Here is a 14529-nt window from a genome sequence, read left to right as displayed (position 1 = left end):
AGGGGGGGGGGAGGGGGTGTATATTTGACAGTGTGCAGGTACTCATTTGAAGGAGGGTCTTATTTGAGTTAGGTGCATATTCAAGAAGGGGAGCTTATTCAAGAGGGCCCTTATTTGAAGAGGGTGCTTTAAACAGCTTATAAGAACTTTACTCAGGTGTCAGTATCACTAGCAGTTACCCAATAAGTCAGGACACTGAAATTAAATGCTGCATGATCTAATCATACAAACCTAACCTAACACTCCCTTTGAGTCGGAAATATACAGACAGTACAGACAAATTTAGGGGGCTGCTTATTTGGGGATTTCCAACTAAAGTTACATGATTTTTGTACATATCAACATGCAAACATGCAAGCATGCATCAATCTTTTTAGTTGTGTTTCCAAGGATTGCTATTAATAGGACACAATTTAAATTGCAGTGTTAAAGACAATTAACTTTGGAACTGATGCAGAATTAAAGCTGGAATACTTGAAGAAAATACAGGTAGACTGTCTTCTCGTAATGTTGTTTCCAAATGATAGTGGTATATTTCCCTGACGCGCAAACTTGGCGCAAAACATCTTGGTACTTTCAGCTCTCTTAAACACAGATATAGAAGATCTATCTTCTATTGCTCCCACCTTTGGCCTGAGTTCTTCGGAGAGTGGATCATCCCAACTGATGCCCTTCTGACAGTCTTCTTGGAGAATATTCTTTGCTCTTAGGACCAAGGGGCCGAGGAATCCAAGGGGGTCATAAACAGAAGCCACGGTCGACAACTCTTCTCTTCTAGTCAGGGGTTGATCTTTCAGGAGGATGGAGAAACCAAAGCAGTCTAGCTCTACTGACCATTGTTATACCTGCCAACTTTTTCTGAGATATAGGCATGAGATTTTTATCCTGGGAGTGCTGGGATTTTTGAAGACGACATGATCATTTCCGAAGATTCCCGAAGAAGTCCGAAGTCTTACGAAGACATCCGAAGTCTGCCTAAGGCGAAGTTATCGAGAAAACGCTTAGCCACAAGGACCGAAGTTATTTGATAAAATCAGCGCTATGGTTCATTTTACACATCAGTGGTTTTTGTTCCTTACATGGGTCTGAGTTAACATATTTTGGGAAATTGTGTCAAGCAAGACGGTAACAACTCACATTTTTTAATCAGGCATGAGAAATTGGCCCGCAAGCGTGAGCCGGCATGAGATTGAAGTTTTCAACCCACAGGCGTGAGGCTCACGCCTAAGGTGTGAGAGTTGGCAGGTATACATTGTACACCAAGAACACTTTCTATCGGGTGCTGTTCTGACGGTAGATTCAATTGAGTTGATATCAACTGCTCTCCCACTCTTTGGTACTGATTCCATTAGTGAACAATCGTTTGAGAGGAACTTGTGTAGACGAAGGCTGCCACTTTTACAAATTTCTCGAGCTCCTTGGATAAGACCTTTTCCTTGCTCCACAGAATCTACACTGGCCAGTCCATCATCTACATAGAAATCATGCAAGATGAACTGGGCTGCTGCAGGGTACACTTCCTTCTCTTGATTTGCCATGTACTTTTCTCCCTTAGTGACAAACTGTAGAAAACTAGGTTAATAAATAAAAATGGTATGTATTATAAATTAAAATAACTAGCATAACTAACATAAGTGTTGTATTTATAGTTAGTATTTTAGTATTGTAGTAATGTTACTATATTGTAAATAGTGTTACGCATTGTTAGAAATTTAGTTTTGTAAGTAATGTTAGTATTGTAAGCAGTGTTAGTGTTGTAAGTAATGTGTGGTACTTCAATGAAGGAAAAAAAAACATTAAAAAAAAAATGTACTTGAAGGTGTAACTGACACAACCAGGCAACAAGGTCACACCAAACGAATGCACTTTCATTCTGTACTCTTTGGGATCTTGGCTGACATTGCCTTTTGGCCACCAGAGAAATTGAAGGTAATATCTGTCTTCTTTGCGTGCGACAAACTGATGAAATGTTTTCTCCCTGTCACAAGTTATGGCGTAGGGATACCTTCTGAACCTGCACAGAACACCGATCAAATTGTTGGTCAGGTTGAGTCTGCTGAGCAAATGGTCATTCAGAGAAGTTCCTTTGCATTTCGCTGAGCAGTCAAACACCACTCTGATTTTGTTCTTCTTTGGATAATAGACACCATGATGTGGTATATACCACTTTAAGTCTTTGTCTTGATCAACTGCTGAGGCTTCCTCCATGTCCCCTCTATTTAAAATTTCATTCATGAACTTGATATAGTCTTCTTAAGTTTGTACTCTACATCTTTTAGAATCTTCGTTTCAGGTGTTCAAGTCACGCGAGTGCAGTGTAGCGATTGTCAGGTAGTAGAGGTTGTTCTTTAAATGGTAATGGAATCTTGTAGTGTCCATTTTCTGCTCTTTATATGTCTTCTTCCATGATCTTAAGAAATTGCAGATCTTCTTGAGAGGTCATGTTTGCATCTTTCTTCTCCTTAAAGTCTGACTCTAGGACATGTACATGTATTACTTCACCCATTGTTACGACTGGTACTTCCTTTACAGCACCTCTGTGGCAAAAGAATCTTCCACTGTTTACATTACAAGTACCTACAATACTCCAGCTGAGATCTGTTCTGATTCCATATGGCTCATTGGACTTGGTAGCGATAACTTATCTTGGGGTCAGTGCTTGACAGCAGCCGTATCCGATAAGTAGACCAATGTTGCAGTCTAACAAATCTTGCATTTCGTCTCCTATTGCTAGGGGTGATCCCACCTCTTAGCAGTGGATTTTGTAGGTATGTGACCTTCATTGGTGGGAATCACATTCCTTTTTATGCTGTAGGGATAGGGATCTTGAGATAAGGATTATATCCTCTTACTTGTAGACTTGAGCCCTTTTTTGCTGTTAACGAGTAGCTCTTGACTGGTGATGGTGCTTAATCAAAGTTTTGTCAGCTCTGTTTTTGCCCCAAGCTTGTCACAGGTTTCCTTTAGGATAAACGTAGCATCACTCTGTGTGCCTAAGGTAGCATAGACCAGTAGTTCCTTGTCAGGTCTGGAACTTGCTGATAACCACACAGGAACTATAAGTGAGGTGCTAGTAGTTGAAACTCCATGTGAAGTGTATGAAGGTGACTTGGTAACACTCGTGGATTCACTGTCACTTCTGTCTTCTTTCTTCTCTGGGGCACTTCGGTTTTTGGTAGAGACAGGTGGGATGCTTCTTCTTGCACATAGAGCAAGTCAATCTTTTTCAACAATCTTTGGATGCTTGACCTTTCTTCTGGGATCCGAAGCAAGTCTGTTTTATTTGATGAACTTGAGTCTTTTCTCGAGTGCTTCAGTCTTGAACTTACTCTTTTTTCCTCTTTTTTACAAAGCAGCGAAAATATTTACCTTGGTGCTGTCTTCCAATTACTGGAATGATAGTTTATGACTTTACTTGGTGAACTTGCTTGAACTTTCTTGCACTTTAAACGTAAACCGGGCTTGAACTTAACCCTTGTGAACTTGCTTGCAACTTGTGACAAAAAAAAACTAAAAACAGTTTGACTTTACTTTGATTTGGGCTGTCATGATGGGCAAGAACGCATGCTTTTAAATTACGCGTTTTATAGAAACTTCTAGATATTTCTAGGAAAGACTAAAAACATTACTTCAGAAAACCGTTTCTTAAATAAACCAATTCCTAAAATAAATTATCGTCTTTTCTTAAACAGATAACAACTTGATAAAACAAAAACAATATAAACAAATGCTGTGACTCTCATGGTTTCCTGCGTTAGCTACACAATTAAACAGTTTGCTGGCCATCTCATCCAAGAGTATAAAACTGTGTACCCTTAATAACTTATTTTGTACAAATAGCTGTAATCAGTGTTGTAATCCCAGTATCAAGTGCTCCTTGTGTGCGTAGTTTTTCCATGCAAATGCAATAATTATTAAAACGAAGCTGAGAAACAGACTTAATCCTGAACTGCTGAATAAAATAAATTATGATGATAAGACTTGTTGGACCCAGCTTTGAAGACGTTGACTTTCAAACGGCAGAACGAGAATTTAAAGACATGAAGCAAAGGCAAAGGTGAAATGCTTTGCTTTAACTGATTTGTTACCTAAATCATGAATCCAATTAATCTTACGTGCAACTTTCTTTTGGAAAGAGGCATTTTTAAACCTAAAGAGGTTACTTCTAACATTTCAATGTCATTTGTGAAGTTCCTCTTAGTAGCATTGAAGTTAGCATATTTTTCTATTGTTATACACCTAGACTTTCATTGTGATTGGTTGATTATTGGTCATGTGCCCCTGATCTGGCCAGGATACAATTCCGCAGTTGTTGCCCTCTCAGTTGTTTGTTATCCCGTTATTGTTGAAGGGAAAGTCTAAATATAAAACAAAGCACTAAATGTATGGTCCCTCGCCAAACTGTTCAGTAATGTGTAGCTACCACCGGAAACCGTGCGAGTCACAGCACTTGTTTATATTGTTTTCGTTTTATCAAGTTGTTATCTGTTTAAGAAAAGCCAGTAATTTATTTTCTTTCTTCATTGTAACTTAATTTGTATTTCCCTAGTGTCTGTTTTTTGTCATTTTTGTTTTCTTTTTGTGTGGCAAATAAAATAAAATTGAAAAGGTGATAAGAGCAAATAATTGTACTAAATCGATCTTAATATTGAGGGAAGAACTTGTTTTTATCTCATATTAAGTTAAAAATCGTTCTCTGGTTAAAAATTTTTAAAAAACATGAGCTTTCGGCTATCAGTCTATAGCCTTTAACGAATGAAAAAAATGTAGCGCGTAAACAGAAATATACACTGTATACAGAAAGGGTGCTAAACTTTGAGAATTGTTTATTATTTATCATATTTGATTCAGCTCAGATCCTGTAAGCTCAACATTTAATGAAGTGTTGGATTTTCTTCACAGAAAGGAACTGAAAGACTTGCTCGGTATACTGAGCGGTTTGTTAGTTCACATTTTCCTTCACAATAATATAGCTTGTAACTATAAACTATCCTGCGGCACAAGGAAAAAATTATATTTTTTTATTTATTTTTTCTTAATTTGCAGCCAGATAAACCTGCAATGGTAGCAGAATTCTGGGATGGCTGGTTTGATCACTGGGGTGAAATCCACCATACTCGAGATGTTGATACAGTGGCTTCTACCATGGAGGAAATACTCCACTTTGGTGCTTCCGTCAACCTTTACATGTTTTTTGGTTTGTTGACAATGTTTGTGTCCAGTTAAAGAATTCTCCTAAAATATTTTAAGTTTGTTTGGAAATAAAAATCTTCTTCTTATGTTGAGTTTATTGTTCTTATCTTATCGCTTAGGAGGAACAAACTTTGGCTTTATGAATGGAGCAAACTTTCTTCTACCAACTACCACCTCATATGGTATGTTATACTGTGCGTCATGGCACTTTGAGCGTAGATACACCGTGCATCATGGACCATTTGGTATGGGTGTACTGTGCATCATGGGCCATTTAGTATGGTCCTGTGCATCATGGACCATTTAGTATGGATGTACTGTGCATCATGGCACTTTGACCATAGGTACACCGTGCATCATGGACCATTTAGTATCGGTGTACTGTGCATCATGGCACTTTTAGCATAGGTACACCGTGCATCATGGACCATTTAGTATAGGTATGCTGTGCATCATGGACCATTTTGTCATAGGTATACTGGACATCATGGCTCTTTTAGTATAGGTGTGCTTTTCATCATGAACCTTTTGATTTAGGTGTGCATCATGGTCCTTTTAGTAGAGATGAGCTGCATGTATCATGACCCTTTTAGTATAGGTGTACTGTTATTCAGAAATGGTAACTGTGATATTTATATTTAGATACACATTCCTTTAGCTACATTTATACTAATGAAGAATAATTAATGTAGTGTTACTATAATGAATTAATGTTCCTTTGTCTTGAGTAAATAATCTAAAACAGTAATAAAAAGATAAATAGATAAATAAATACGTGATAGATAATTTTCAGACAAACTATGTCTTAATATTTAGTAGTAGAGAAGATTTGTATGCTGATTATCTGACCTAGGGATTTCATTAAGATTTAAACAGGCAGGCAGCAGGTTAATGCATTTGGGCAAGGTATAGTTACCTTGAATATCGGTATGTTCTTTTATGGAAAACATTGGTTGAGTTGTTAAAAGTGGTTGGGCAGTCATGTTCACAGACAGTCAATTTGCCTGATACCTGGCCCTTGAAACCCCTGTGACAGTTGTCTGTAGTGTACTTAAACTGTTTCAGATTATGATGCTCCATTGTCAGAAGCTGGAGATATCACACCAAAGTACACTGCACTAAGAAACGTTTTGAAGCAGCATCCTCGAAAGCATCCTTGTGAGTACATGTTAATTTTCTAGCAAAGCAGCACTATAATTATGTCAATAATAAGCTTTTACATTTTTATGTTGAAGACAGGTGGGAGAAATGAATAAAGCATTAACAGAATTAACATTGCATACGTTTTTACACAGTACCCAAGGATCCTGTTTTAGTTCCAGAAAACACTGCAAAGAAAGCTTATGGTAAGAGTGATTATTTGCTGTTAATAGGTCTATAATAAAGTTTACTACTGTCACTGATAGTTGTAAAGTGCAAAGTACGTTTTATCATAAAGACGGCTTTGTTTTTTAGGAATTGAAGTTGTCGCTTATTTATTACCTTCGAATAACATTTCTCCAAATAATAATGGCTGAAGCACTCAGATTTAAGCTAACTCTGCTAATAGTGGTTTGTACAAAACCTTCTAAAATTGATAATTAGTAATTAATACTGTCCTTCTTCTTCTTGATCACCCTGAACAGGAAAAGTAAAAATTAATCAACATATGCCACTAGCTGAACTACTCCGATATCATGTAAGTGAATGATTATCATAATCTCCAAGATGCAGCTGGCAATGTTATTAATTATCTGCTAATAATACTTATTCTGGTCTATATATAGAACTTGAGGGGATGCTGTCAATCACAACACAATGGCAATATGCTACCTGCATACAGTTCTAACTTTTTTATTAATGGAATTTACCTTTAAAAAGTTCCCTTGGGTTTGGTAACACTACCAATAATAGTTTTGTACAGAACTCTTGATCTCTAACTTCTCTAAATACCTCCTAATTATACCTTACCATGATGTTTGTGTTCAAGAACACCTTTTCAAAAATTGACAAATTAATAACCTCCCCCAGTTTAATATAATATTATACAGTCAACGCTTACCCTGCATTTACCTCACTAATAAGGATACCCCAATAATATGGACAGCGGCTATGTGACAGATGCTTGACTGAAATATATTCCTGCTATAAAGGACACTAAGTCGCAGTCCTGATGGTGTCCGTAATAAGGGAGTTGACTGTACATATGGAAATATTTGTATTATATAATGGTGTTCGCACTGCCATGGACATAATATTTATCTTGGCCATTTTTGCAGTCACCTGTTGAAAGCGATAATGTGATGCCTATGGAACAACTGCCAATTAACAATGATGGTGGCCAGGGCTATGGCTTTATTCTCTATCAGACAAAGCTGTCACAGTTTCCCACAGAAATTTTGATAGAGAAAGTTTTGGACAGAGCACAGGTAATGGACATTTTCTCCAGCTTTACTCTCAGGGAGATGAAACTGCTTATTCTTACTGATTCAATTTTTGTTAGTGACTACTATGGTTGTGTAGGGCATGCACATTGTAGCAGGGCTTTCTTTAAGGTTAGCGTATACCTTTAGAGGTGTCTCACGTCCAAGCGATGTAGCGCGTCCGGTTTAAACTGTAGATACCTACACCCTTATATCAAATTAAAGCTTATAGAGCTGGCTATCAAACTATACCAAGAATTTTGAAATAAAATGAATTGCCAAACTTTTAGCACTGTTTTCTCAACTTAATTTTTTCACTTGGAGAGGACACTTTAAAGAGCTAAAACTCAAAGGGAATTTGGTCATTTGCCTTCAAATTTGGACAGTTCCTAGTTTAACATATAAACAACAAATATGTGTCTGCGAATTTTTTCTTTCAAAATATTTTTTCTCCCAGAGCCATTTTTGTAGGATCACTCCACATTTTTTTATCCTATTTCAAAAATGTTCTGTAACTTTTCACAGCGGTTTGAATATGGAAAAACACACTTTTTATTTAGCGCTTTGGGTGCGGAAACTGAGGAGCAAATTAAATTAGCGAAAAACACAGATTTGCGAAGCATTTTCTCATAAAAATAAACAGTGCAAAAGTTTTTGTAGCTACTGCGCATGCGCTAGTAGCTACTATGTTATCGGTTTGATGGATAGAGTCGATTTTACCGTTTGATGGATAGAGTAGATTTTACCACAGGCTAACCACCCTCTGTTTGTGTGGTGTAAAGACTGTTTGCAACTTGAGACTTGAGACTCTAGTGCCGGCCGAACTAGAGCTGGCAACACTGTTGAACAGTAAACGCGCCAGAGAAGGGTTTCTACGGCTCGGAATGGCGAAAAAACACCACGCGTGATTAAATCAACATTTCCTTTCCTTGAAACGTTTTTTCAACATAAAGGTAAAAGGCGTCTTTAAATATCTCTACTCAGTCGTGTCGCGTGAATATAAAGTATCGAGTTGCAAACAGTCATTACACGACACAAACAGAGGGTGGTCCGCTTGTGATTTTACAAGCATGCCGAAGCGGCTTTCGGAGACCTTGGGATCACTATCGATTTTCTTGGCGCACGATAACGCGGGTAGTAAATTTGATAAGCATCCAATTTCGATAGACTTTACAGGTTATACAAACAAACTTATTGTTTAGAGCTTTTCTTACTTTGAATCTGGTAGTACGTCTTTTTGTCTCAAATACAAATACTACTAGTGTAATTACTACCACAAACAGACTCAGCAGATGGGGCAAACGGATGCTTATTCAAATGTGATACTACTGAAGAGACAACACCCTAAACCCGGGTGAGGTGGGTGGGTTGCTCTTGCTTTTACAAAGGATAACACAGGAATGAATGATCTTTGACACGCACGACATCTAAAGGTCTTATCTGAAGACACGCATTACAGAGATATCCATTACGGAAACTAAAAAGTAATGTAGTAATTAACCCTTTTAACATATCTATTTTAAAAAAGCAAACCAGACACCAGTTACACAAGAGTTATATCTTGATGAGAAAACAATGCTTCATTTTTTTGTTATTGTTAGCCACATCTACGGCAGTTACACAAGGAGTTATATCTTGATGAGAAAACAATGCCTCATGTTTATATTATTGTTAGCGGCATCTACATCAGATTATTTTTGTACCTCATGAACAGCAAAGCAGACGCCACTTACACAAGGACTTTTATCTCTTGATGAGAAAACAATGCCTCATGTTTATGTCATTGTTAGCTGCATCTGAGCGTTCTGAGAAAAATCCATTGAAAATAAAATTTCGAAAAGATATTGTCGAGTCATACAAAGCTATTGTTTGGGCTGAGCCCCGACCAATTTCTATCTTGCAGTATGTCAGTCATTTGTCGAATAACCACTTATTTTGACTTTTTACCTCACATGCTCCTTTGCGGTCTGGGTGTGTACACTTGAGCCGCGACAACCTTAGATGAAATAGCTGTATACAGCTAATTCAAAAAAGGTTGTCGCTCCATGAGTACCCAAGCGTACGCGTACGACAACCTTTTCTAAAATAGCTGTCCATACTAAACAGCACCGTATTCACATAACAATGGAAACAAGAATGCAGTAGCTACACGCACGCATCGCGGGCCTATTTTTTATCAGTAGTGAATGGCAAGTTTTGGCGGACATTTTTTTCGTAATTCCTCCATGAGAAAATGCTTCGCACAACTGGCATTTTGTCAGGCACATCTGTTTTTGTTTTCACAACAACAAAGATGAAGCAACAACAATCGATGCTCTCTTTTGTTTACGTTATTTCGCTCGAGGACAAACAATGAGTGACTGAATTGGAAGAACATTTTTATTTTATTATTTATTTTTATTTAATACCATGTTGATTTTTTTTCGCATTGAGTTTCAAGCTATTCTTGGCAGTAATTTTACAAGTTTACAACCAATCAACAGTGAATGTAGCTGGTGAACTTCGCCGGCAACTTGCTCTCTTGCTCAGAGCCACCCCGGTTCTTTTCAGAACCACCAAATCTATAAAAGTCAATGACCAACAACAAGTGTCTTTTTCTTGTGTTTTTTAAACTGTAAGTTCTTCTCAAATTGTGATCTTAAGATTTTGTTACGTGAAAATACTTGGCTATAAGACGCACCCCAATTTTAGCACTAACTTGCCACCCAAAGACAGATTTTTCTTGAAAAAACCGTGCGCCTTATAACCGAATAACTACGGTACAACCCTGGTTGTAGTGACATAATGAACCTTGCTGCATACATCTTTTGGAATAAAATTATTAAAGAATAATTATTCATTCCAAATATTTTACAAACAAACATTTCCATCAGTTGTGAGAATTAGCAAGTATGTTGCACACCAGTAAAAAACAGTGTTTGGACACATTATTTTTTTATTCCCTGTCAGGTGCTGCTAGGCTCAATTCCCATTCATACATATGATGCCAACCAATATGAAAGTACTGTGGAAATAAAAGTGGACCAGAAGTTGGCTTCACTGCTGAAAAGTCCATACAAGCTGGAGATCTTGGTGGAAAACATGGGCCGTACAAATATCGGCTGGGATATGAGCAAACTAAGGAAAGGTAACCACTTGAGTATCAGAAATTAACCTTTGCTTTGCTTCAATGCAGTCATTTTTTAACCTTGCTAAGGAGGATAATACATTTCCCTAAAAGTGACCACGAAGGAGGCAAATCTTTTACATTAAGTTATTCATTACTTTGATGAACAGCAACAATGAATAACCCACTATTATTATCCAGCTCTTCTTAGTACTGTTTAAATTACCCGCAAAACAAGTACAGCCCAGTCTGACAGTTGGTACAATAGAAAACTGAATTCTTAAGCTGCACACACACTTCACCTTTTCTCACACATCTCATTGTTCCTTATTATGAAAGGTCACAGTGGATAATAAATATCTTGTCAGATGTTTCAGTGTGTAGTATCGCTGTATGTTTACTTCTTGTTTGCATTTTGACTCAACCATAAAATACAGAACATCTTAAAAAATATACATGCAGTTATACTACAGTACACATTAAAACAACTAATAACTAAAGATATAATGAATAAAATATTATTAAGAGCTACCAAAAATATCATGATAATAAAAATATTGTATACATTATTGTATAGTAAATAATATTATTTGCCATCATTGCTAAATCATCTAACCATGATCTCATGGAGATTTAGAAATGCACCTAATGAGCCTGCCTGTTGTTTCCTGCTTTTGTGACTGGAAACTGATACTGGTGTTTTGAATACATTTTCTAGGAATCAGTGGTAACGTGCAGATAAATGGTCAACTTCACACCAAGTTAAAATGGAAAATCTTTCCTCTGGAATTCAAGCCAGATATTCTATCAAGGTGAAAAGACATTAGCAGTAATAATGCAGTTAAAAGACACAAGCAATATGCAGGATGTTTGTCCCAATAACCTAGTTTAATGACCTTAGCTCAGTGGTAGAGCATGTGCAACTAGTTGGGAGGTCTTACTTTTACCTCCTGATAGAAGCACTCAGATTTCCTTTTTCTGAGTATGCCTATGTCAGTTTGAAAAATACAACATTCTCAAGGTTAAAAGTACCAACAAGCCCAAATGTTTGTTCAAGGTAGTGCATCTACAATCCCTCTTAATGGTTACAAATTTAACCACATGCAGTTAATTTTTAACAGTCAAAATGACAAATGAGATTTAATGACTTTTTAACAGGATAACAGAAAGTGGAAATTGGAGTACTCTTCCAGAAAAAACAGAAAAAAGCCCAGCTTTGTACCAAGGAACGTTCACAATCGACGAAGAGCCTAGGGACTCTTTCTTGTACATGAAAAACTGGATCAAAGGGGTGTCCTTTATAAATGGCCATAACCTTGGAAGGTACTGGAACAGGGGCCCTCAGGAGACTTTGTTTGTCCCAGCACCATGGCTACATAGAGGAACAAATAAGGTAACTGCAAGATCGATGAACCCTCAGTGGCTGTGGTCGCACTACAGAGTTAAATCACAATAACACACGTCGCTAAATCATGCTTAAGCTAAATTTCAAACCTTTAGCAGGCAGCAACGTACATGTAATTGGAATAAATAAATAAACAATTAAAAAATAATTTTCAGAATAAAAACTTTGCACAAAGCCTCACTTTCATAAGGAGGTTCAAAGCAACTTGGTGGTCCTTTAACAGCTTTCACACAGCACATGCTGAAAAGTTTGCTTATCTCATTATTTGCAAATTTGCGGCTCAAACCAGCAGTTGTTTAAAGCTTGATTATTATCACAATTTAGTGCTCTAGTGTAATCACAGCCAATGAAGGCTTTGGGCAGCAATTTCCTTTTTTTTTCTCATGGAAACAAAGGGTCATTGTTATTTTACATTTATGCATAAATATTATTACAGAATGTACAATTGATTGAATGGTTTTTTTTTTCAATCTTGTGGTACAAATGAACAGAAACTAAGAGGGAAAATGGGCTGCAAGCAGTCTCATGTTAAAGAAACTAAGTACTTCATAATCATTTAGTCAAAAAGATGTGCAGTGGAACCCTGCCTTAACATCACCTAACTAATACAACCACCTTGTTGTTACAACCACTTTTTGTGCCCCGGACAAATTGTAAGTCCAGTCATTTCCTTAGTTTAAAACCTCATTAATTGATGATGTGTTTATAATTTTATTATGATGTGTATGATTAATATTTATAACATAGCGCGCATGCTTCCCTATCAAATTCCTATTGGCGTCATCATGACACATTTTTCAACATACGCACGGCCATGCGTCCATAAGATGACGTGCAAATCAGACAAACTTGGGGTTTCCGTCGCTTGTCTGGCGCTTAGTTTCTACAAAGTCTCCCCAGAAATGGATGAAAATAGTGAAGAACTACGCAATTTTTTTCTTGGAATTGAGTCTTCAACTATACTGTGCACGGCGTAAACATCACGATGAATCGAATACCTAGTTCAAGTCTTTAACTTTGATGTGAAGTTTTGAGTAATTAAATATCTTGTGGGCTTGAAAACTTGATTACCGGTAGGTATTTCTCTCTCAGCATTTCAAAGAATAGGACCTCAGGGCAGCGTTGTGCCTTGCAAGGTACTTGTTCTGAGCGAGGGTGGGGCACCCAGCTAACCCATGCGGGAGGCTCTCAGGGGCTTTGCCACAAAGCCTGTAGCAGTTGTCACTCTCCGTTGTGTCCATCTTGAATTATTATTATTATTATTATTATTATTATTATTATTATTATTATTATTATTATTATTATTATGTGCAGTAAAACTATCTGTATGCACAGTATAAGAAGCACCACAGGGCTTGTAGCGTAACCTGTGAGCCAAGTGAAACTTAAAATAGCACGTGGATACAGTTGAACCTCCACTAACGGCCACCTCTCCACAACGGCTACCTCTCTACAACAGCCACATTTTTTTTGTCCCGGCTATCAGTCCATACAGTACCTCTTGTTTAAACCTCTCTACAACGGCAACGGCCACTAAAGTGCGTCCCCAACTGCCAAAATAACCTCTCGATAACGGCCAGTACAGTTCTTTTTTGTAAAAACCTTTTTTTTTTATAAACTGATGCAGTAATCGACATTTGTCTTTGGAACATTATGTTTCTGTATCCATTTTAATGATATGCGTATTTTGATTGTTCCATTTATATGCTGGTCAGTAAGCATAAACTTTCTGCAATAATATAGCCAATGTTGCAAACCTTGCTCGTTTCGTCTTGTAAACATTTTAATTCAAAGCATTATTTACGTTTTATTGTGTATTTTATCTATATATATTATTTAAGATTGGATTACCATTATAGGCTACAGTAAGCATGAACTTGGCACAATAAACATGTTGTACTTCCTGAAAAAAAGGTGTCATATTACACCCCTACTTCCCCATAACGGCCACTTTCTTATGTCCCCAAGGTGGCCGTTGTGGAGAGGTTCAACTGTAAATCAATAAAATATATATACATATATAAAAAATATAAAATATATAAAAATATATAAAAGCCATAGTCTAAAAATATAAAATATATAAAAATATCTAAAAGTCATAGTGTATATAAAAATGTATTAAAGTCATAGCTGGTCTATTCATGGCTGGTCTATCAATCTTGGTATAATATAACATGTTACTACTTTGAAAGTTATTGCAATGTTCAGCATTATTATTATTATTATTATTATTATTATTATTATTATTATTATTAAAAGAAATGATTTAGAAATACATGAAACAAGAAATATGAGTGATAGGAATCGACGTTTCGGTGCATCTTGCGCCGTTATCAAGGTTACATAATTAATGATAAAAAGCGGTTTGTAAAAAGGCTAAGTTGAAGTGAATTTGCATAACATAGCGGCAAGCTAATTACTTA

The 14529-nt window shown here is 36.8% G+C and overlaps 1 protein-coding gene across 1 annotated transcript in view; it reads left to right on the top strand.

Annotated features, from left to right (window-relative positions):
• Window positions 1-14529, top strand: part of LOC146449751 (beta-galactosidase-1-like protein 2) — a 60410-nt gene that overhangs the window by 42510 nt on the left and 3371 nt on the right. Inside the window, exons 7-16 of the mRNA XM_085101607.1 lie at window positions 425-489; window positions 5047-5197; window positions 5313-5375; window positions 6259-6351; window positions 6489-6539; window positions 6819-6871; window positions 7452-7601; window positions 10545-10722; window positions 11420-11513; window positions 11860-12094. Of these exons, the coding sequence (XP_084957733.1) occupies window positions 425-489; window positions 5047-5197; window positions 5313-5375; window positions 6259-6351; window positions 6489-6539; window positions 6819-6871; window positions 7452-7601; window positions 10545-10722; window positions 11420-11513; window positions 11860-12094 (1133 nt within the window). The remainder of the gene's footprint in view (window positions 1-424; window positions 490-5046; window positions 5198-5312; window positions 5376-6258; window positions 6352-6488; window positions 6540-6818; window positions 6872-7451; window positions 7602-10544; window positions 10723-11419; window positions 11514-11859; window positions 12095-14529) is intronic.

The sequence above is a fragment of the Pavona decussata genome, unplaced genomic scaffold (genome assembly GCF_977016875.1).
Source record: "Pavona decussata unplaced genomic scaffold, jaPavDecu1.1 SCAFFOLD_602, whole genome shotgun sequence".
NCBI lineage: Eukaryota > Metazoa > Cnidaria > Anthozoa > Scleractinia > Agariciidae > Pavona > Pavona decussata.
This window is presented reverse-complemented; position numbering and strand designations above follow the sequence as displayed.